Here is a 24,471-nt window from a genome sequence, read left to right as displayed (position 1 = left end):
AGTGTGACAAGGTGAGAGAGCTTGCATTCCTAGCTCTAAGGCAGACGTGTCTTCCAAGTGTCTAGCTTGCTGCCATCAAGGAGTTGAGGGACAGAGCTGGTCACCATCACTGTTATTCTAGGATCTCAGAGGATTCCCCCGGGCGCCCCATCAGCTGTGGGGATCCCAAGCCTGGCGGTAGGCCTCCCTGCCTCCCTGCTCCCATCCTCTCTCATCCCAGTAGCCATGTCCAGTTGATGCTACTTCCCCAAGGTCCAGGGTTCATCCTGGTCCCCATCCTCCTCACTGCAGCTCCTCTAGCCCAGGCTCCCTGTCTCTCACCAGATGGTAGAGACAGCAACCTTGCCTGCCTCCCATACAATTTGCACATGGCACATGGTGTGCCATGGAGTTCACAGCAGCTCTTAGCCGTCACCAACTCGAACCCCTTCAGGAGTTGCTAAGATGCTTGCCTATTCTGAACCTGATGTGTGTGGACCTTCATGATCTGGACTCTTCTGGCTTTTTAAAAAATCTCAAGACAGCCCATGCCTCCAGTCACCTCCTTCCTACCTCCAGCCCCTATCCTTGGTTGTTTAGAATTATTTTTAGCCACTTACTAGCTGGGGGATCTTGGCAGGGGGGAGTCAGTTAACATTCCTGTTCCTCAGCTTCCTTATTTGTAAACTGGGGATAATGGGGTTGCCAGGGGTTGTTGAGGATAAAATAAATTAAAACAGATGTCATGCTATGACCAGAGCCAGTGCCGTTTTGTTGCAGAAATGTCATTGGATGGGCCCAGTGATAATCACTCTAAGTGAAGTAATTCAGACAAAGACAAATTTCGTACTATATCACTTGTGTGTGGAATCTAAAAAATGATACAAAGCAGAAATATCCTCACAGAAATAGAAAGCAAACTTACGATTATCAAAGGAGAAAGGGAGGGGAAGGATAAACTGGGAGTCTGGGATTAATAGATGCATGCTATTATATATAAAATAGAAAAACAAGGGCCTATATTCAATAACTTGTACCTTTAATGGAAAGGAATCTGAAAAAAGAATATATATATATATATATGTAAAACTAAGTCACTTTGCTGCACATCTGAAACATCGTAAATCAACTATACTTTAAAAAAATAAATGAAAGTGTTTCAAACGTGTAAAATCTAGGCACATTAGAAGGCCAGCATATTGCTTTTCTGTAACCTGAGTAGTAAGAATAAATACCTCTCTGGTAAAGAAATGTAGTACCTTAAACCACTTCTCTCCTGTTCACCCTGGAGGGCTCAGCTGAATGCCATGATAGCTAATTATCACCCAGAAGCCCCCACCCCTACCTGGACAGGGTCCCCTGCAAGGTGCTTTTGTAGCGCAGTGATCAGCACTTCTGCAGAATGGGACCCATCCACGTTGCGGCATCACCATCTGCATCCCACTCTGTCCCTGCAGCAGACTGAAAGTGTTTTGAGGGCAGGAACTTTCTCAGGTACCTGAGGCCTCTTGGTAAGTACATATTGCTAATATGAATATTCATTGAAAAGACTGATGCTGAAGCTGAAGCTCCAATACTTTGGCCACCTGATGCGAAGAGCCAACTCATTGGAAAAGACCCTGATGCTGGGAAAGATTGAGGGCAGGAGGAGAAGGGAATGACAGAGGATGAGATGGTTGGACGGCATCACTAACTCAATGGACATGGGTTTGAGCAAGCTCCGGGAGCTGCAGTCCATGGTGTCTCAAAAGAGTCGGACATGACTTAGCAATTGAACAACAGCAACATATATATATATATAAAATGAACAAAATTGGCTAGATGGGAGAGACTAGGCCAGTCTCAGGTGGATGCTTGTGAACCCGGGGAGGGTCATATTTCTTTTCATTATTGGATAAATGGTTAATTCTCTTTTAACGAGCCAAAGGAAAAACAAATTTACCAAGTTGACATTTAGCAAAAGCCATTTCGGCATCTAAAGATGTTCTTAGTTCTGCAACTCTGAATGACCTTGCACTTGAAAATGTCACTGCCAGTTTGCTGGGCTGATTAGGTTTGCCCGTTCGCTCTTGCTTCTAAACCCCTGCCCTGCCCATTTCTTTCCTCAGCTGGGGTTTCCTCCAACACACTCCCACTTTGGCTAGAATTCCATGCTCCCTGCTCTGGCCTCAGCTCAAGGTGAGTTTCTTCTGGGCTCTTGAGAGCAGCTGGGGAGATACTCTCTGTATTTAGGTCTCATGTGGTTGTGACTGGACACAGGGTGGTATTCTGGGGAGGAGACAGTTTCTGCAGCCTGGACCACGGCTGAAGGGTTCCATCATTCCAGTTGACCATGGCTAACTAAAATGTGTGAGCTTGCTGGGAGCTAATAGTTCCAAATCCGTGTACTGTATAGGGCTATGGGAACAGATTATGGTGGGTCTTTTCCAATGCATTTGATTTGTCCATTGTCACATGAATCAGAGAGGGGGAGGAAGGTGTGTAATACACTGAGCTGTTTCTCCAAAACTTACACCTGGAACCTCCTTCTGAGAATATATAATCTCTTACCTTGCCTTGTCCTATAAGAATTAAAAGAAAATAAAATGCATTTTGTCACTTTCTCGTGTTACCAAAATTGAACTTAAGAATTTTTAGACATGTTTTTCCCCATCTAATTATTGATGCATGCTGTTCAATTTACTCTAAATTAATTATGTAAGAAAAGCATGATTCATCCACAAAGACACTCAGTAATTGCATAGTTGATCATACTTGGTTGAGAAACACAATTTTAAAATGTAAATGGAAATTTAATTATGTGTTAGCATTGAAAATAGGCAAGACCTGCTTTTGTGACCTCACATTTGGAATTCCTGCATTTTAATTGAAAAAAATTCAACTGATTAATTTTGAGTTTTATCTCTAAATATTGACATAAAAGAGGAGAACAGGTCACTTGCCGTTATTTATTTAAACTATCCCATTGGTGGAGTGAATAGTTTCATTCCTTGTAAAGGAAGAAGCATGCATTTAATTCTCATTATAGCTTTCTTACTTTAACATTGGCTTCTGGAATGCCAGAGACAGCCTGAAGGGCTACTAAGGCTTTTGACTAAATAAATGAAATTTAGAGATTAGGCTCAGAAAATATAGGAGTGATTTGGCAGAATTATCATTTCTTGAAAAGTTTTTGATGTGGACCATTTTTAAAGTCTTTATTAAATTTGCTGCAATATTGTGTATCTTCTATGCTGTGGTTTTTCGGCTGCAAGGCGTATGGGATCTTAGCTTCCTGACCAGATGCTGAACCCACACCCCTTCACTGGATGGTGAAGTCTTAACCACTGGACCACCAGGGAAGCCCCAGAATTATCACTTTTAAGCTTCTTGTGTGGGAGGCAGCTTCTAAGATGATTCCTTCTTCTTGAGTGTGAGCTGAACCTGGTGAAACTGATGGGATAACAAAGAAACTGACGGGATATTACTTCTAAGGACAGATTGTAAGGGGCTGTGACTTCTCTTTTGCTCTGCTTCTCTCTTCTCACTTGCTCGCTCTGATGAACCTGGCTGCCATGTTATAAGGAAGCCTCCACACAAACCCTCCAGGGCGACTTCCAGCCAACAGCTGGTGACAAACTGAAGCTCTCAGTCCAGTGCCCCATGAGGAGTGGAATCCTGCTGAAAACCATGGAGTGAGCTTGGAAATGGATCTCATCCCAGTCAAGCCTTTAGATGACTGCAGCCCACCTCAACACCTTGATTGTAGCTTGTGAGACCTTGTGAGCCAGAGGATTCAGCTAAGCTGTGCCCAGATTCCAGAGTCACAGACATAATGTGACATAGCTTGTGCTTTTATTTTAATCCATTAAAGTTCAGAGTAATGTGTTATGCTGCAATAGGTAAGTAACACATTATTGACCAGAAATGTATTAATATGTCTTTTGTTACCTGAATGCTATTGACTAGAGTGCCTCAATATATATACTGGTGTGTTCACTTACATAACAAATTATAGGCCACAAGTGTCAGTTTCTGCAAAAATCCCCTGGTCAACAAAGAGTTAAAATGTTTTGTTTCTTGCTTGCTGATTTCCACATCACTGTTTCTTATGCTTCTGGTCTTTAAACAGAGGCGACATGTTAAGGGAAATCTGGTATACATGGCATAGAAACACAGCAAGGTTACTCAGATCCAACCTGGGCAGCTGAGCCTCAAATCACCCACAGGTCTGAATCATGCATGTGCCCATCTGCCTTCTCCAACAATCACCCTAAAATTAGACAAAGAGGTTCTCAAGCAGTTTTGTTCATTTTAAAGAGAAAACGTATTTATTTCCTTTGTTGATTTTAAAAAGATGCCGTTGCCACCTTTTGTGATGTGAACCCAGGTGATGGCTAAGGGAAAAAAAGAGCATCCATGGGGCAGCCAGGAAAAGAGAGCGTGTGGGGCACCCTAGGAGAGGTTTTGACAGCCAGGACCAGAGGCAGAAAATAGCCCCTCTGCTCGCATTTGATCCGCTAAAAGTAAGTGTCAAGACCATGTCACACTGCAAGGGATGCTGGGCAATATAACCTAGCACTGTACCTGGAAGGAGGAGGAGACAGATTCTGGCAAAACATAGCCTGTCTGCCAAAATAGTTAACTCTTATGAAGTTAAACTGAGCCTCTATGATGTACAGGGGCTTCTCTGGTGGCTCAGTGGTAAAGAATCTGCCTGCCAATCCAGGAGATGCAGAAGATGTGGGTTCAGTCCCTGGGTCAGGAAGATCCCCTGGAGGAGGAAATGGCAGTGCACTCCAGTATTCTTGCGCCCCAAATCCTATGGACAGATAGCCAGGTATAGTCCATGGGGTCTCAAAGAGTCTGACACAACTGAGCGACTAAACACATACATGATATACAGACACCATACTAAGCACTACAGATACACACAAGGTAGAAAAGAGTGGTCCTTGTTCTCAAAGACATCACAGTCTAGCTGGAGGCATCTGTTGATGAAAAGTGGTTTGGAAATCAAGCCTTCTGCCAGCTTCCACCACCCCATGTAAAAAACAGTGGCAGCTACAGAGCGTCCTGTTCATGGGCTGAACAGTACACGTTCATCCTGTGGAAGTCTCATCCCCAGTGCCAGGGGGCCCCAAAACCGCTCACCTGAAGACTCTCTTTGTTAGCAACTATGGACATGACAAACCTCTCCCTCCCCTGGGGCAGTGTCTGTGACTGTGAACTTGCAAGTGACATGTGCGGGAACCAACTTGGCTAGTGGTCCGAAACTCCAGCGACCGCTACTTGCAAGAATAATGTTTTCTAAGGTAGTTTTCAACATTTTTGCCAGGAACTGGGAAGTCAGGGTGTAAACTGGAGCAAGATCTTTGGAAACATGATTTTGTACTATAGACTAAGTGGAGACTGAAAAAGTTGGCTTAAAGCTCAACATTCAGAAAACGAAGATCATGGCATCCGATCCCATCACTTCATGGCAAATAGATGGGGAAACAGTCGAAATAGTGTCAGACTTTATTTTTCTGGGCTCCAAAATCATTGCAGATGGTGACTGCAGCCATGAAATTAAAAGACGCTTACTCCTTGGAAGGAAAGTTATGACCAACCTAGATAGCATATTCAAAAGCAGAGACATTACTTTGCCGACAAAGGTCCGTCTAGTCAAGGCTATGGTTTTTATGGATGTGAGAACTGGACTGTGAAAAAGGCTGAGCGCCGAAGAATTGATGCTTTGGAACTGTGGTGTCGGAGAAGACTCTTGAGAGTCCCTTGGACTGCAAGGAGATCCAACTAGTCCATTCTGAAGGAGATCAGCCTTGGGATGTCTTTGGAAGGAATGATGCTGAAGCTGAAACTCCAGTACTTTGGCCACCTCATGCGAAGAGTGGACTCATTGGAAAAGACTCTGATGCTGGGAGGGATTGGGGGCAGGAGGAGAAGGGGACGACAGAGGATGAGATGGCTGGATGGCATCACCGACTCAATGGACGTGAGTCTGAGTGAACTCCGGGAGTTGGTGATGGACAGGGAGGCCTGGTGTGCTGCGATTCATGGGGTTGCAAACAGTCGGACATGACTGAGCGACTGAACTGAACTGAAAATATATATAACCTGTGACTCAGCAGTGTTCTCCTTCCTACCTTGGGAACTAGTTTGATCATGCACACGAGCATAAGGATGTTCATCACAGAGATGTCTGTACTAGTGAAAAGCTGACAACAGCAGAAATGTCCATCAACGATAGAATAAAGTATGGTGTAGCCACACAGTGGAGTATTACACAGCAGTGAACACGAATAATTTATAGCTTCTTGCATTAATATGAACGAATCTCAAAAATGTAATGTTGAGTGCAAAACACAAGTCATACAGATGACTTCATTTATGCGAAGTTCAGAAACATCCCAAACTAAACAATATGCTCCTTAGGGATATGTATATAGGGCTGGTGATTTGTGCTAGCTATTACTTCCTTGTGCTCTGAGAGGGGGCAGGCAAGGGATTGGCATGGAGGGATTGAACTTGCATTATTCAGTCTTTCTGCTTGTTCCTGCCCTTTTATCATCAGAAAAATGAATGACTTGGCCCTACCTGTCCCTGGAGCGTCTCATGCTACCTTTGGCATTGTAGTGACGTCCTGGCCAAAGCCTAGAGGATGGAGGGAGGAAAGGACAGAGAAAGAGAGAGGAGGAGGAGAAGAAGAAAAGGAAGGGGAAGAAGGAGGAGGAGAGGAGGAGAAGGAAGGGGAGGGATCGGGGAGGGAAAGTTAGAGGGAGAAAGAGAATGAACATGTGTGTGGAGGGTAATATGTTTTAAGAATGGAAGACAGAATCAGGTTTTCTGACCCCACTTACACGTTCAAAAAGTGCATATGCGGACTAGATGTCTATTGAACAATTTCATAGCCCTTTCACTGTACAAAGCAATTCCGTAGATTTCATGTCATTTCATTCTCACAGCAGCCCCACAAGCGCATGCAGTCGTTCCCATTTTCCCTATTCGGAGTGTAAAACTCAAGGAGGGTAAGGGATTTACCCAAGGTCATCATGGTGGGGATGAGAACTTTGGTGTTCGATCTAAAAGGTATAGATGCAGAAGTTCAGGGAATATGCTTGGAAAAATCTCGTGGGAAATAACTTCAGTGAAGCCTTGTCCCTTTGAATACTGCCATCTCAGCCTGGTAGTCCCCCTTCTCCATTTTAATTTATGATTTTTGCCCCAGGGTACATCATTTGAAGGGCAAATAAAGCCCTAGCAGCGTTCTCCCTGCACTGACTCTGGAGGCCTGCTCCTTTGAGCAGGTGGCTTGGTACTTACAGATGTGGTGAGCTTATACATCTGGCAAGCATTAGTTAGTGGGCAGCACACGCTATTTCACAGCCCTAATGAAATCTCGGTCTGCTGCATTTTAATAAACCATCCAAGGAAGCAAGATTCCTGGCATTCTGTCGGCCAGTAAGGGTCTGGAAGAAATAGAAAAATTTCTATCATCACAATGGATTCAGTTATTTTCATCTTGTACAAAGTTACTCTGGGTTGAAAGGCTGGACAAGATAGCTCTTGATTAAATGAAAACTATGTCTGACTAGTACATAAATTATGTAGTGGAGGAACAGAAAAATCAGTGTGCTTTTATTAGCTCAGTCCCCATCATGGTTTAACTCAGACTGAGAAGCTTGTCTGCCTTGAAAGTATGTTAACAGATACATGGCTGACACATTTCTTTGAAGGAATATTGGGGTCAGAGATTGAGTTTTAGTGATGGGCATTAGCTGTTCTGAGCTTCCCAGATGGCTCTAGTGGTAAAGAACCCAACTGCCAGTGCAGGAGATGTAAGAGACTCAGGTTTGATCCCTGGGTTGGGAAGATCCCCTGGAGGAGGGCATGGCAACCCCCTCCAGTATTCTTGTCTGGAGAATCCCACGGACAGAGGAGCCTGGCTCGCTACAGTCCATGAGGTCACAGAGTCGGACACAACAGCGACTAAGCACTCATTAGCTGTTCTGGATATTGCTATGTTCATCTTTGCGGTTGTACTTCTTTATTTTGTGTTTATTAGCCCATTGGTTCTGCTCTTACCACATTCATACCCAAAGGTCCTTTTTTATATCTTTTGGCTTATTTGCTTGATTTGTAAACCCATGACTTGCCTTCCTCATCCTCACCCATCCATTCCATGTTCCTAGACATATATTAAATGTACAGTTTCTTCTTTCCCCAGGAGCCAGTAGCCTAGCTACTTGAAATGGGGAGGACAATGTAGTCAGATGGAATTAACTGCATTTTTTGTTCTCCTGGGAACTTGAATTTAGAAGGGAGTAGTAGTAAATAATGCAGTTCAATAAATATCCCTGGTTCTCCTTCTTACATGGTAGGACTGCATTTCTTGGCTCCATTGTGGTTGGACAGAGCCTTTGAATAGTTCCAACCATGGAGCTGTGAGCACAACTGACCTGGGTTTTTTCAAGGATGTGCAAGACTCCTAAAAACCTTTCCCCCTTTTCCCCTTTGACATGGCAACCTGCTGGAGATCCACACCAACTCTGATGAACAGATTCCCTACCAGTACACCATGGACTATAAAATAAGTGAGAAAAGAAACTTTATTTCTCAGAGAACAAACTTATAGCTACCAGGGGACAGGTGAGGAGAAGAGGGATAGATTGAGAGTCTGGGACTGACATGTACACACTGCTGATTTTAAAATGGATAACCAACAAGGACCTACTGCACAGCTCAGGGAACTCTGCTCAATATTTTGTAATAATTTAAATGGGAAAAGAATTTGAAAAAGAATAGATACATATATATGTACAGCTGAATCACTTTGCTGTATACCTGAAACTAACACAGCCTTGTCAATCAATTATACTCCAGTATAAAACGAAAATTAAAAAAAAAAAAAAAAAAAAGCTGTTGAAGTGAAATTGTTTGTTACTAGTTTATACTAGTAATAGTCTATACTGACTGATCCAGAGGGAGAAAAAAAAATTCAGGTAAGAAAGAAAAGGAAGAGAGGCTAGAAAGTCTGGGATTAACATATACACACTGCTATATTTAAAATGGATAACCAACAAGGACCTACGTATAGCATATGGAACTCTGCTCAATGTTATAAGACAAACTCAATGGGAAAATGTATAACTTAATTCACTTTGCTATACGTCTAAAGCTATCACAACACTGTTCATCAGCTATGTGTGAATATGTGTGCTAAGTTGTCTCAGTTGTGTCCGACTCTGTGTGACCCCGAGGACTGTAGCCCGCCAGGCTCCTCTGTCCATGGGATTCTCCAGCAAGAGTACTGCAGTGGGTTGCCATGCCCTCCTCAAGGGGATCTTCCCAACCCAGGGGCTGAACCCACGTCTCTTAGGTCTCTGGCATTGTCAGGCGGGTTCTATACCATTAGTGTCAACTGGGAAGCCGATTAATCAACTATACTCTAATATAAAATAAAAGGTTTTTTAAAAAAGGAAAGAAAATCAAGGAGAGAGTGCTTCTTATGTCTGTGTGCTGGGCTTACAATGTACGACCTTAGGACTTGTGGTCGTTCATTAGTGTCCATTCACACAGTATGTAACATTCTGAGTCTGGCTTCTTTCATTGAGCATGATGCATTTTAAATTAATATATGCGTTTGCATGTATCCATAGTTGGTTTCTTTTTATTGCTAATTCAGAGTAAGTAGCTGACAAACCTACCCCACAGGAAGCTCACCATCATTGCATGGTCAAATATTGTACCCTATCTGCTTGCAACCCCAAGATAACACTGATACCTTATTTTGCTGTTGGCAGAAAAGAGATGTAAACTTTTTAATTTTTAAGAAAATCCCCAGGAATCCAGAGGTTTCAGGGTAATGCATGAAGCACTGGAAAGAACCTATCATTTCCCAAAAGGTCATGAAGATCAGTTAACGTTACGGAAGTATGTCTTAAAACTGCAACACATGTGCTTATGTGTGTCAGGGTTATTTGACACTCTCAGTGTATTTTTCTGGCTCAACTGACTCAAGTATTTGGAATAAATGCTTAATAATGTTTTTATTTAAAAAATAAACTGAAAAGTACTTATAGAAAAGTACACAGATCACAAATGAACATACCACTGAGTTTTCAAAAACAGACCACACCCTTGTAGTGGAACTTAGATCAAGAAATAGTATCTGCTTCCTCCAGGGTCACCATTTACCCTGACTCCTAACTCTGGACATTAGTATTGCCTGTGTTTATACTCTAAATGCATGAAGGCACACGTGATGTGAGCCTAATTCTTTCACTCAGCACTGACTGTGGGATTTACCCATGTTTTGAATGTAGTGGCTCATCCTTAATTTACAGTATTTCATTGTGTGACTTCCCTGGTGGCTCAAACGGTAGTCTGCCTGCAATGCAGGAGACCTGAGTTTGATCCCTGGGTCAGGAAGATCCCCTGGAGAAGAGAATGGCTTCCCTCTCCAGGATTCTTGCCTGGGGAATCCCATGGACAGAGGAGCCTGATGGGCTACAGTCCATGGGGTCACAGCGACTAACACTTCCACTTTCATTTGAAAAGTCTTTATTGAATTTGTTACAATATTGCTTCTGTTTTTATGTTTTGGGTTTTTTGGCTGTGAAGCATGTGGGATCGTAGCTCCCAGACTAGAGACTGAACCCACACCCCCTGCATTGGAAGGCGAAGTCTTAACCACTGGCCCACCAGGGAAGTCCTGGTTTGTTTTCTTGAATAGACCCTTTCATTGTCACATAATGTCCCTTCTCATCTCTGGTATTTTCCTTGTTGTGAAATCTTCTTTCTCTGAAATCAAAATAGTCACTTACTAATTTCTTTCGATTCGTGTTTGTATCACATGTCTTTTTCTATTTGTTTACCGTTAATTCATTTGTATCATTATTTTTAAAGTGGATTTCTTATGGACAGCATATAGTGAGTCTTTAAAATTCTTTCTTAAATCCCAGCTGATAATTTCTGACTTTTAATTGGTGTGTTTAAGCCACTTACATTAATTATTGATATGATTGAATTTAGGCTACCCTATTATTATGTGTTTTCATTCCTCTATTTCATCTCTCCTGCTTTCTTTGGGTTGAGTATTTTTTAGTCTTTTATTAAAGTTTTTCTATTAACTTTTGGGTTTCTCTCTCTTTGTGTAGATTTTTAAAGTGTTGCTCTGGGGATAATAATTACATATGAATTTTTACAGTCTAATTAGACTAATTTTGCAGCCTAATTAGTCAAGTAGAGTGTGGAACTCTCACAACCAATTAAGTACCTTTCACCTCTGTCACTTCTGTTGTTATATGTATTATACTTACATACAGTGGAAACCTCACTAGGCAATACTGTAATTTTTGCTTTTAATAGTCATAAATATTTTAAAAACTTAAGAGGAAATAGTGCAATACGTTATGCAGCTATTTATCATTTCTATTGGTTTTCCTTCCTTACGAAATTCCGCATTTCCCTTGGTGTCACTTCTCTGTGTAAACGGCTTCTTTTACCATTTCTTTTTCAGCAAGTCTGCTAACAATGACTATCCCACTTTTCCTTCATCTAAGAGCATCTTTATTTTGCACTTATTTCTGAAGGATATCTTCACATGGAGAATTGTGCAGCAACAGCTCTTTTCTTTCAGCATGCTATGTAGATGTTCTCATTCCTTCTGATCCACATTATTTCCATAAATAATCTTTAGTAACTTGAATTGTTGCTCTTTTTTATGTAATGTGTCATTTTTCTGTATCTTTGGTTTTCATCAGGTTGACCATGATGTACCAATGGCACAGTTTTCCTTGAGTTTCTCTGATCTGGTGTTCCTTGAGATTCTTAAATCTTAATTTATGCCTCATATTACTTGAGAAATTTTTAGCTATGCTTTTTCAAGTATTCTCTTTTTGCACCAATTTATTTCTTCTCTTCTGGAACCCTAATGATACATACATTAATAGTTTCCTGATAAGGAATTCTAAATTCTAAATAATTCTAAATTATTTTTATATGAAAATGGGCAGCCTAAGACTGCAAGATTGGCATGAACTTTTCAGATAAAGCTTGTGTTTGAGTACATTTTGGCTCACAGGGGCTTCGTCTCTCTGCTTAGAGAGAAGGCAAGATGGAGAAGGGACAATCCCATGGGGATAGGTCATGGGGGTAACAAAGAGCCCTGTTCATTGGTGACCGACCGACCCTGTGAGGGTCTGCAGCCCCTCTTTCCTCAGGAAGACTTTTCTTTGGAGGTTCTCTGCTACTTTTTTTTTTTTTGCTGATAACTGGTACTGTCAGAAATTTTATGCAGACTTACTGATTCTAGAAAACAGTAGAAAACACCCCTGGCTGCATGAATCACGGGCGTCTACTGGGACTGTTCCTGTCTCCACTGTAATGGTTCTGGGAGGTGGCATCCCTGGGAATTCCATTTCTCCGACATCCTTGCCTCAGGCACGAAGAGGCTCTCTTGCCATAATGATGCATTGAAAGTGTGCATTGAGACACCATTTTTGGAGAAAATTGTCATTTAATTTTAGAGATGCTTCCTGTTGACGGACAGGATGGGGGTGGAAGATACTGAGGGCTGAGAGTGCCTTCCCACGATGGGAGCAGGACTGAAGTTCTTCTCAGCCCTGGGCACTGGGCCCAGAAAGGGGGATGGAGCGGAGAGGAGAGAGCGAAGGAGACAGACGATGGGGTCTGCAGACGCCTGAGTGGGGCGACTCTGCGGGGACTGGATGAAAGCCCGAACAAACCAGCCAAGCTTTCTGCATCATCCCCTGGCTCCCAGGTGTTCTTGTGACTGGCCTCCAGGGAGAGTGTACTAACCGACTTTCACAACCAAGCCAGCATGTCTTGTAGCAGAGCGAATTCATCAGGAGTATAGAACTTCCTCGTTTTCATTGAATACATTTGAAAGAATCGGGTGAGGTGAAGAGATATTTGGACCTCTTCTCAGGCTACTCTCAGCTTTGGGATATGTAGGAAAATCTTAATCTATTCTTTAAAAATTTTATTGAAGTATAGTTAATTTACAATGTTGGGTTGAATTTCTGCTGTATTGCAAAGTGACTCAATTATGCATATACATATTCTTTGTCATATTTTTTCCACTATGGCTTGCTACAGGATGTTGGATATAGTTCCCTGTGCTGTACAGTAGGATTTTGTGGTTTATCCATCCTATATATAAAGGTTGGCATCTGCTAACCCCAAACTCCCAATCATTCCTCTCCCACCCCCACCCCTTGGCAACCACAAGTCTGTTCTTTGGATTTGTGAGTCTGTTTTATTTTTTTCTCCTAGATATGTTCATTTGTGTTGTATTTTAGGTTCCAATCTTGTCTTTAATGGCCAGTATTCTAGGATCAACAAAAAACTCATTCCTGCACCCTGGATGCTGTCCCTGTTACCTGCCATGAAGGGTGATCAGAGCTGAGTGAACCTCGATGTTTGCATCAGTCATTTTTGTGAGATGGTTATTTTCTCTCATTGGGGCTGTGATTTGAAATTGGATAACCTTAAGATGTAGACCCGGAGAAGGCAATGGCACCCCACTCCAGTACTCTTGCCTGGAAAATCCCATGGACAGAGGAGCCTGGTGGGCTGCAGTCCATGGGGTCGCTAAGAGTTGGACACAACTGAGCGACTTCACTTTCACTTTTCACTGTCATGCATTGGAGAAGGCAATGGCAACCCACTCCAGTGTTCTTGCCTGGAGAATCCCAGGGACGGGGGAGCCTGGTGGGCTGCCGTCTATGGGGTCACACAGAGTCGGACACGACTGAAGTGACTTAGCAGCAGCAGCAGCAGCAGCAAGATGTAGACCCTTGATTGTATTTAATATTTTGAGTCATTTTGTGAAATCTCCTAATATTAGGATGCAACCTTTGTCCCAAGTTTCTGTCTCTACTTGCCTTCGCATCAGCTTATATTGTTGTTGTTTAGAAACAATAGCTGTTATTTACCTACTGCTGTTGCTCTTATCGCTAAACATCAAATAGTGCCTTCCCAATGGCAACCCACAACAGCTGTGTCCTCCTGGTTTTCTCTTCTTCCTCTTCTATACCTTTCGTTATTTACCCACGGTTCAGGGAGAAAGCCTCTTGCGGGCGAGGAGATGGTGCTGTCAAAACAAGAAAAGGAAAAGCTTACCCTCCTTTCATTTAATGTTTCTTTATTGTGGAAATGCTTCTGCTGAAAGCTGCCAAGACACAAAAATGGCCGAGGGAGGTGGGGAGGTTGGTAGGAGCCCAATCTCCAGACAAGGCAGGGAAATACCAGCCGCAGGATAAGGAGAGGAAAAAGAGATTCCTGGGGTCAGGGGAGACCCACCTACATGTGGTTGGCGCGGATAAACCTCAGGCAAGCAGGAGTGGAACAATTTTCCACTGTGAGTTTTCCACAGGTAGCAGTAGCCCCTCCTGTGAGGGATGAAGTAGGGAGCGGCTGGTTTGGTGCCTGGGACTCTGGGCTTAGCAGTGGTCAGCAAGAAGAAGGAAGGCCCAACGACACACCTGAAGTTGGGGGTTCTTAGTCTTGGTCCAACATTTGGAGAAATGAAAAAAAACAATTCTTGGGTTTTATCCTAGATCAACACTTCTTGAGCCCTAGTGTGTGTTAGAATGATCTGGGAATCTTGATGAAATAGAGATTCTGATCATTGAGGTCTGCAGTGGGGTCTGAAATTCTGTGTGTCTAAATGAGCTCCCTGCTGATGCTGTTGCTGCTGGCTCCAGGACCCACAGTTTGAGTAACAAGGGTCTCAGACTCAGTTCAGTTCAGTCGCTCAGTCGTGTCCAACTCTTTGCGACCCCATGAACCACAGCACGACGCCAGGCCTCCCTGTCTATCACCAACTCCTGGAGTTCACCCAAACCCATGTCCATTGAGTCGGTGATGCCATCCAACCATCTCATCCTCTGTTGTCCCCTCCTCCTCCTGCCCTCAATCTTTCCCAGCATCAGGGTCTTTTCAAATGAGTCAGCTCTTCGCAGCAAGGGTCTAGAACAGTTCAATCATAATCTCTCAGGGGCAGGTCCTAGTTATGGGCTTCTGAAAAGGCTCCCCAGATTTATAGGGTTGAGACCCATTGGCTTAGAACCTCATAAACGATGGGAGTTCAGGAATTTGGGGACCACCATGACGAAAGCTCACCATGCTGGGGTGGTGTGACAGATGATCCCCTCTGCGTGGAACTTGAAAGATCTCCAAGTCTGCTTGAGGGAGCAAGGGACAATTCATTATCGCACATGGCCTTGGTGTCTTTGAGGGAAGAGGTTTGCTGTGTGGAGTCAGAGTGTTCTCAGCAAAGTCCACGTCAAGGATTTCTGTGGTCAACAAGAAAGATGGTCACCACCATCTCCTCTTGGTGATGGGAGATGAAGTCACAAAGCTCCCTCACTCTGGATTCTCCTAGTTACTATGATTCTCTTTTTTTAGAGTGATTCTGTTTGAACTTCAAAAACTTCTCTTTTACCCTCAAAATGGCATAGCCAGTTCAATTCAGTTCAGTCATTCAGTTGTGTCCAACTCTTTTTGACCCCATGGACTGCAGCACGCCAGGCCTCCCTGTCCATCACCAACTCCTGGAGCTTGCTCAAACTCATGTCCATCAAGTCGGTGATGACATCCAACCATCTCATCCTCTGTCGTCCCCTTCTCCTCCCGCCTTCAATCTTTCCCAGCATCAGGGTCTTTTCAAATGAGTCAGTTCTTCGAATCAGGTAGCCAAAGCATTGGAGTTTCAACTTCAGCATCAGTCCTTCCAATGAATATTCAGGACTGATCTCCTTTAGGATGGACTGGTTGGATCTCCTTGTAGTCCAAGGGTGTCTCAAGAGTCTTCTCCAACAACACAGTTCAAAAGCATCAATTCTTCAGTGCTCAGCTTTTTATAGTCCAACCCTCACATCAATACATGACTACTGGTAAAACCATAACCAGGTCTGTGTCAAATGCATTTTTTTTTTACCTGATAGAAAATGGAACCATTCCAGAACTGTCAACCCAGAACTCAGACACAAATAAAGCAAAATTAAAATAAAAACACTTTGATAGAAGGAAGTAAATACAATATAAAAAAACTGAACTGTCATGGCTGGTTGGAGTCAATTCATAACCCATCAAATGTCCACCTAATTTATATGGTGAATCATCCATCTTGAGAGTCCCTTGGACTTCGAGGAGATCAAACCAGACTAAAGGAAGTCAACCCTGAATATGCTTTGAAAGGACTGATGCTCAAGCTGAAGGTCCAACTGATACTTTGGCCACCTGATGTGAACAGCCGACTCACTGGAAAAGACCCTGATGCTTAAGACTGAGGGCAGGAGGAGAAGGGGACAACTGAGGATGAGATGGTTGGATGGTATCACCAACTTGATGGACATGAGTTTGAGCAAGCTTCGGGAGATGGTGATGGACAGGGAATCCTGGTGTGCTGCAGTTCTTGGGGTAGCAGAGAGTCGGACACGACAGAGTGACTGAACAACAAATTATTCTTCGGGTAATTTAACCTACTGCCTTGCAGATTATTCCTTTGATTTCCTGCATGAGCCTAAGGCTATTCCTTCAGAAGCCAGAATTTACCCTCCCTTCCTCCCTCTCCATGGGCTCTATCATTCTTTCTGATTTTGATTGCCCTGTCATTCTGTGACTTTGGATAATAGGCCATTATTCTAGGAATTACCATTATATTTTATTAATAAGACCCAGGAGAAATTATAGCAGTGAAACGCTGACAGATTTGTGAGCGGAGCCCTCATATCTCTTGTCGAGTGTGGCCCTTGGCCACTGATGGATGACGACAGCACATGCTCCCTCCCCACCTCCCACCCTTTGCAGCCGGGAGAGTACCAGCCAGATCCTGGATCTGGGCACTGGTGGCTGAGCCTGGCGCATGGCCTCCCTGGAGGGACAAGAGCCGGCAGGGATGGTGACATGGAGGACTTACTGTGAGCGGGGTGGCCAGTCACCCCCGAAAGTGGGGTCATGGTCAAAACTTCAAGCATGGGCTGACAAAGGAGAAAGCTGTGCACATCTCACGTGCATTATCTTTTATGGTGTTTCTTTCCCCTGATGATCAAAGAAGTATCTGCTTATCATAATAGACACATTTGGGAAGTACTGAAAAGAGAAGCGTTAAAGAAATGTACCATTTTTTCGAGGCATCCAGAAAGCTCATGTGTGGGCATATTTCCCTCTCTTTATATATTCTTGATAGCATATTCAAAAGCAGAGACATTACTTTGCCAACAAAGGTCCATCTAGTCAAGGCTATGGTTTTTCCTGTGGTCATGTATGGATGTGAGAGTTGGACTGTGAAGAAGGCTGAGTGCCGAAGAATGGATGCTTTTGAACTGTGGTGTTGGAGAAGACTCTTGAGAGTCCCTTGGACTGCAAGGAGGTCCAACCAGTCCATTCTGAAGGAGATCAGCCCTGGGATGTCTTTGGAAGGAATGATGCTAAAGCTGAAACTCCAGTATTTTGGCCACCTCATGCGAAGAGTTGACTCATTGGAAAAGACTCTGATGCTGGGAGGGATTGGGGGCAGGAGGAGAAGGGGACGACAGAGGATGAGATGGCTGGATGGCATCACTGACTCGATGGACGTGAGTCTGAGTGAACTCCGGGAGTTGGTGATGGACAGGGAGGCCTGGCGTGCTGCGATTCATGGGGTTGCAAAGAGTCGGACACGACTGAGCAGCTGATCTGATCTGATCTGATATATTCTTGTGTGGTTTTTCCCTTTCTATAGTTAAGCTCATTCTATTTACATAATTCTGTATACTCTTGCTTCCTATGGCATTGCATTAACCCACGTAGTTCAAGAAAACTCTTCTTGAACATCATCTGACAGTGACTTTACCATAGAATTAAAATCGTGGCTAACCAACTCCTGTGCATATTTACCACTGATCAAGAGGGGTCTTTTCTCCACCGGTGAATTCCCCTAAAGCACGGTGCTTGGGGAAATTCCATCAACCATCTAGGCCATATGTCAGCGCCAGCCTTTTCTAGATCTGTGGCCACCCCTCCCCCACTCTGCCGTGTAACTGTGGGCAAAGTGGGAGTCATAATAATTAGTGGTGCAGAGTTGCTGTATCTGTGAAAGGAGAGCGTTGCTGTAAAGCACCCGGCAGAACAGCAGGGCTCTTGAAATCCGCTTAAGTCAGTTGCAGCAGAATTTCAAGTGTCTTTGCACTTGGTGTCCCCTCCACTTGGAATGCTTCCCTCCCCCCAGCAATTTGTGTAGGAATCTGCTTGATTTCCTACTAAGTAGTAATTTCCCACTCCGCTGATTTGCTCAAAGATGACAGTAAAAAGGAGGTCTTAGTGGAGAAAGAAGCTCACATGGGTTTCTTCAAGGGCAGTTGTTCTGCATGGCCACAGTGCTTTGACTACACAGTGCTTCTCCATCCATGAGATTCTCCAGGCAAGAGTACTGGAGTGGGTTGCCATGCCCTCCTCCAGGGGATCTTCCCCACTCAGGACCAAACCTGTGTCTCTTAAGCCTCCTGCATTGGCAGGTGGGTTCTTTACCACTAGTGCCACCTGGGAAGCCTTTTGATTACACAAAGGAAAGGAAAAAGAAAGGAAACTGAAGTCGCTCAGTCATGTCCGGCTCTTTGCGACACCATGGACAGTAACGTACCAGGCTCCTCTGTCCATGGGATTTTCCAGGCAAGAGTACCGGATTGGTTTGCCATGTCCTTCTCCAGGGGATCTTCCTGACCCAGGGATTGAACGCAGGTCTCTTGCATTGCAGGCAGATGCTTTATCTAAGCCACCAGGGAAGCAATAATAAAGCTATTGATTACACAAAGGAGAGCAAGATAAAGCCATCCTTTTTCTTTTTAAGTGAGGTATAGTTTATTTGCAATATTACATGTTTCAGGTGTACTTTACAACATATTGATTCTATATTTCATAGGTTATAAAGTTATTATAAAATATTGGCTATATTCCTGTGTCATATAGTATAACCCTGTAGCTTATGTACTTTATATATGGTAGCCTGTATTTTTTAATCCCCTGCGCCTGTCTTGCCTCTCTTCTCTTCCCTTTCCCCTCTGGTAGCCATTAGTTTATTCTCTATATCTGTGAGTCTGCTTCTTTTTTATATTCCACATATGTGACAACATATAGTATTTGTGCTTCTCTGTCTGACTTATCTCACTAACATAATACTAACTCTACCCGTCATGTTGCAAATGGCAGAATTTCATTCTTTGTAATGACTGAGTAGTATTTCATTCTTTATCTTCTTCATCCAGTCATCTGTTGATAGACACGTAAGTTGCACCCATGTCTTGGCGATTGTAAATAGTGCTGTTATAAACATCAGGGTTTCTAAGTAGTGGTTTTGCTTTCTCCAGCTATATACCCAGGAGTGGAATTGTTGGATCATGTGGTAGTTCTGTTTTTAACTTTTTGAGGAACCTCTGTACAGTTTTCCCATAGTAGCTGCACCAATTTACATTTCCACCACCATTGTACGGTGTGTGTTTAGTTGCTCAGTCGCTTCAGTCGTGTCCGACTCTTTGCAACCCCGTGGACTGTAGCCCACCTGGCTCCTTCGTCCATGGAATTTTTCAGGCAAGAACACTGGAGTGGGTTGCCATTTCCTACTCCAGGGGATCTTCCTAATCCAGAGATCGAATCCGCATCTTTTATGTCTCCTGCATTGGCAGGCAGATTCTTTACCACTGCATTATCTGGGGTTCCCTTTTCTCTATACCCTCACCAACATTAGCCACTTGTATTCTTTTTTGATGATAGCCATTCTGACAAGTATGACTTGATATGTCATTGTGGTTGTGATTTGTATTCTCTTATGATCAGTAAGTAATATTGAGCATCTTTTCACATGCCTGTTCGCATCTGTATGTCTTTTTTGGGGAAAATGTCTATCCAGGTTTTTGTCCCCTTTTTAATCAGGCAAGGTTTTATTTTGTTGTTGTTATTGAGTTATATGAGCTGTTTATATTTTGTATCAGCCCCTTATCAATCAGAGCATTTGCAAATATTTTCTCCCATTCTGTAGATTGTCTTTTTGCTTTGTCGATGGATTCCTTTGCTGTACAAAAGCTTTTTTTTTTTTAATCTTTTTAAAATTGGAGGATAATTGCTTTACAATGTTGTGTGCAAAAGCTTTTAAGTTTAATTGGGTTCCAACTGTTTATTTTTGCTTTTGTTTCCTTTGCCTTAGGAGACAGATCCAAAAAAACATGATTTATGTCAAGGAGTATTCTGCTTTTGTTTTTTTCTAGGAGTTTTATGGTTTCCAGTCTTACATTTAGGTCTTTAATTCATTTTGAGTTTATTTTTGTATATGGTGTGAAAAAATGTTCTAATTTCACAAAATGAGGTCACCCCTTGAATGTTTCCTGCAAAACTCTTCTCTTTCCTTTCCTTGGCTCTCATTCCCTGACCCCCTTCCCCCTTCTTTCTTCCTCACTCTTGATAACTGGACTGCTTCCACCATCTTTTACTTTCTTAAATTGTCATATCTAATAAAGACCCTAGGCCTAGGGTGTGTGGACTTAGGCTCAGTTTGGGCTGGATTTACATGGGAGGCATGGAGCCCAGTGGGAGGGGAAATTGGAGTGGACCCCAGCAGACCTGCGTTCTCTCTTCTCTCTCTTACCACACAGCCCTATATTTGTAAAGTGGGTACACTGAGAAAATGTCCCTCAAAAGTTAGAAAGAGAAAAACAAATATCATATATGAACACATATATGTGGAATCTAGAAAAACAGTTTAGATGATCTGATTTGCAAAGCAGAAGTAGAGACACAGATGTAGAGAAGAAACATGGATACCAAGGGGGACGGGAGGGTGGGAGGAACTGGGAGACTGGGGTTCACACATATACACTATTGATGCTACTTATAAAATAGACAACTAATGAGAAGCCTCTGCGTCACACAGGGACTCACTCAGTGCTCTGCGGTGACCTCAATGGGAAGGACATCCAAAAAAGAGGGGATATATGTTGATTCATAGAAACTCACACAACATTGTAAAGCAACCAGACTCCAATAAAAATTGATTGAGGGAAAAAAAAAGATTCTGAGGCTGGAATAAGATAAAGCAACTAAAAAAGCTTAACTCAATGTTTGCTCGTTGGAAATGCGCAATTAGAGAGTCCGGTTTTCAAATAGTGACATGAATTCCACCCTTTTATTTCCTGGGACAATCCACTGTGGAGGTTGCATTGTTGCTCTGATTCCTGTGTTTGCTCAGCAAACACGCAGCAAGACCGTCTTTGGGATGAGCATTGTGCTGGGTGCCAGGGTACAAAGACGACGCCTGGGTCCTGGTCACGGGACATCTTAGCAATTTTAATACGATGCAAATTAAGTTATATGTTTATGGTTATAGGTTTTTGAAGCAGAGTTAAATCTTACCATTTTTGGCTAACTGGGGAAGGCCCTGAATGACAGCATATTTCAGAATAATCAGTCTCATATAAGTGCCGATTTGAATTAAATGGAACTTAATCTTCTTTAAATACATACTGTGGTTGAAACTAGGTTAACAAGTGTTATCTAATAAAGAGATCCTTGGTGAGAACCAGTTAAGAATGACTATAATTAGTGATTGTTTATCATTGTCAATTTAAATCCTTGGGTATTCCTAAAGTACTTAGAAGTGCTTAAGACGTGTCTGCCCTCTTAAGAGGTTTTAAAAACATTTTCTCTACAACCTTGTTGACACAGTTAATTAACAGTTAGAACAATAGACACAAATGCTTTCTTCTCAGGTTGTACTGGGGTAAAGCTTAAAGTACGATTATTTAAAAAATTCTAGTGTGTGAAAGGCAGATGGATGAGTGCTGGATGGCGTCTTAGCTCTGGTTAGTAATGGGCTGCCGAAAACATAAAAGTCCAAGCTTCTCCTCCATTCTTACTGCCTAATGGTTTTGTTCAAAATGTTTCAAATTTCTCAGTTTTTTTCTACGAAACTGCTTTTACTTGAAATATCTCTGACATGGTACTTTCAATCCTGAAATGAGCCATTAACTAGGGAGCTATTTTACTTTATGTGGACTCTTTCTGACAAGAAGGAAATGGCAATCCACTCCAGTATCCTTGCCTGGAAAATCCCTTGTCAGAGGAGCCTGGCAGGCTACAGCCCACAGGGTCGCAAGAGTCGGACACGACTTAGCGACTAAACCACCACCACATCTGACGAGAAAGGCAGTATGCAGGTTAGATCTGTGGTTTGGGACTTTAAAATACAAACAAACCTCCCAGGATAATAGTATTACTTTCTGGGTGGAATCGGCTGTGAAAGATGGAGAATCTGTGCCTTTTGTTTTAATGCAGCCAAGTGTGCATTAAAGATGTGCATGGGCTTGTTCCGGGCTTCTCTGGTGACTTGGTAAAGAATCTGCCTGCAGTGAAGGGATAGAAGGGGTTCTATCCCTGGGTTGGGAAGATCCCCTGGAGAAGGGAATGGCAGTTCACTCCAGTGTTCTGGTCTGGAGAATTCCAATGGACAGAGGAGACTGGCGACCTACAGACCATGGGGTCACAACGAGTCAGACACTCTTGAGTGACCGACACTTTCTTTCAGGCTTGTGCATGACAATTTGTTGGGGTACAGGGAAGGGAGGAAAAAAGTGGAAAAGGGGGGATTTTAAACGGCTGGGGGTGTGTGTGCCTGGAAGTGTGGCTCTGGGGGTCTTCTGGTAACCTCCAGGGCTGTGGGAACACGGCCCCTCCCTGCTCCTCCAGGCAGGATTTCATGATGGCCTCTTTCCTGGGCACGAGTCAGGTGTGCAGGGATTGGAGTGGGCCTGCCAGGCCCCTTTGTCTTGGCTGCCAACATATTTGGAGCCTTTGCCCGGCCCCCTGGGGAGACAGAGCTTGGCCACAGCTGGGGTCGCTCTGTCAGCAGGGCTGTGGGGAGAAAGGAAGCCCTTCTTAAGGCTGGGAGGAACACCAGCTTCTAACAATGCGAACATAACCCTCGTATAAGAAGAAAAGAAAGAAAGGAAGGAAGGAACAAATGAATGAACAAACGAAAGAGCAGAAGGAAGAAAGAAAGGAAGAAAGATAAAGAAAACACCAGTTCTTAGCGTGGATTTGAATTCACTTTGGCTTTCCTTCTCACTGAATGCACCCAATGGCTGGGAGAGAGGGTCGCTTGGTCCATGGTCCTCAGGTGTGGTCCCTGGACCCACAGCATCGGCATCTGTGAACTTGACCCAAATGTGAATTATTGGGCCTCTCCCAGACCCACTGCAGCAGACGCCCTGGGGCTGAGGCCCAGTGATTTGTGTTACCAAGCCTCCAGGTGATACCGATGTAGCAGAAGTTTGTAAATCCCTGGCTTAGAAAAATGCTAACATCTGGCCTTGAGGATTTCTTTGTTGCACACTAAAAGAGGGATTTTAGACTTAGCATCTCTGAGTCCTCATCTACACGGTGGAGGTGATACTGAGCATCCCTTTATTCAACAAATACGGATTGCATCCTTACTGAGCCAGGACAGTGGACAGGAAAACCAGAAAGGACTTGAGATCAGAGAGCTTAAAGCCTGGTGGGGAAAACAGATGTTGAGCGAATCATCACTAAATAAAAGTATATTGACCAACTGCAGTGAGCACTCTGGAGGAGAGCCACAGGCTCTGAGAGTTTGGAACAGGGACACCTGACCTAGTTTGGGAGCTTGGAGAAGCTTCCCCAAGACAGTGACATTTGAACTGTCAGCTGAAGGAGGAAAAGTTTGAGAAGGTGTGGGGGGAAGGGAGTGTGGGGGTCCAGGCAGGAGGAAAAATGGGTGAAGCCCATGAGCAGGTGGGGTGGGCACCATCTGGCTAAGGAGAAGTGGTCCCCAAATTTATCTGCACCCTGAAATCACCTGGGGAGCCTCAAAAAACACTGATGCCTGGGTTACACATATAGAGGTCGTGATTCAGTTAAATATTAAACAAGTCCAGTGACTCTAACATGGGACGAGTCTGAGAAGCACTGGACTGAAAGGTGAGACTGTACAGAGCCCAGAAGAGGAGAGGCGTGGGGAGGAGGTGAGGGGCTGGGTAAAGATGCCGTTCTCTTAAGTGCAGAAAGAGCCCCTGCAGGGCTGTGGCGGTGGTGTGGCGGGGGGAGTGTGTGTGCTGGGGGTGGGGAGGAGGGTGGGGGGGTGGGGGTGTGGATGACTCTGGTGGCACTTAGGGAGAAAATGAATTTGGGGGAGGTGGAGGAGATAGAGATGAGAGGATTTACCTGTCTCAGTACAGAGGACAAGGAGGTGGGGAATTCATATGTGCGTGCTCAGTTGCTTCAGTCGTGTCTGACTCTTTGCAACCCCATGGACTGTAGCCCACCAGGCCCTCCTGTCCGTGGGATTCTCCAGGCAAGAATACTGCATTGGGTAGCCATGCCGTCCTCCAGGGGATCTTCCTGACCGGGGGATTGAAGTCTTTTACGTCTCCTGCATTAGCAGCCCAGTTCTTTACCACTAGCACCACCTGGGGAGCCTGAGGAATTCATAATGGACCTTAT

The 24,471-nt window shown here is 43.8% G+C and overlaps 1 protein-coding gene across 1 annotated transcript in view; it reads left to right on the top strand.

Moving 5' to 3' along the window:
- The window catches only part of LOC138984431 (uncharacterized), a 182,692-nt gene that overhangs the window by 129,232 nt on the left and 28,989 nt on the right, over positions 1-24,471 (top strand). Inside the window, exons 7-8 of the mRNA XM_070358735.1 lie at positions 2,088-2,157; positions 3,544-3,860. Of these exons, the coding sequence (XP_070214836.1) occupies positions 2,088-2,157; positions 3,544-3,601 (128 nt within the window). The 3' untranslated portion in view covers positions 3,602-3,860. The remainder of the gene's footprint in view (positions 1-2,087; positions 2,158-3,543; positions 3,861-24,471) is intronic.

The sequence above is a fragment of the Bos mutus genome, chromosome 21, assembly GCF_027580195.1.
Source record: "Bos mutus isolate GX-2022 chromosome 21, NWIPB_WYAK_1.1, whole genome shotgun sequence".
Taxonomy (NCBI): Eukaryota; Metazoa; Chordata; class Mammalia; order Artiodactyla; family Bovidae; genus Bos; species Bos mutus.
This window is presented reverse-complemented; position numbering and strand designations above follow the sequence as displayed.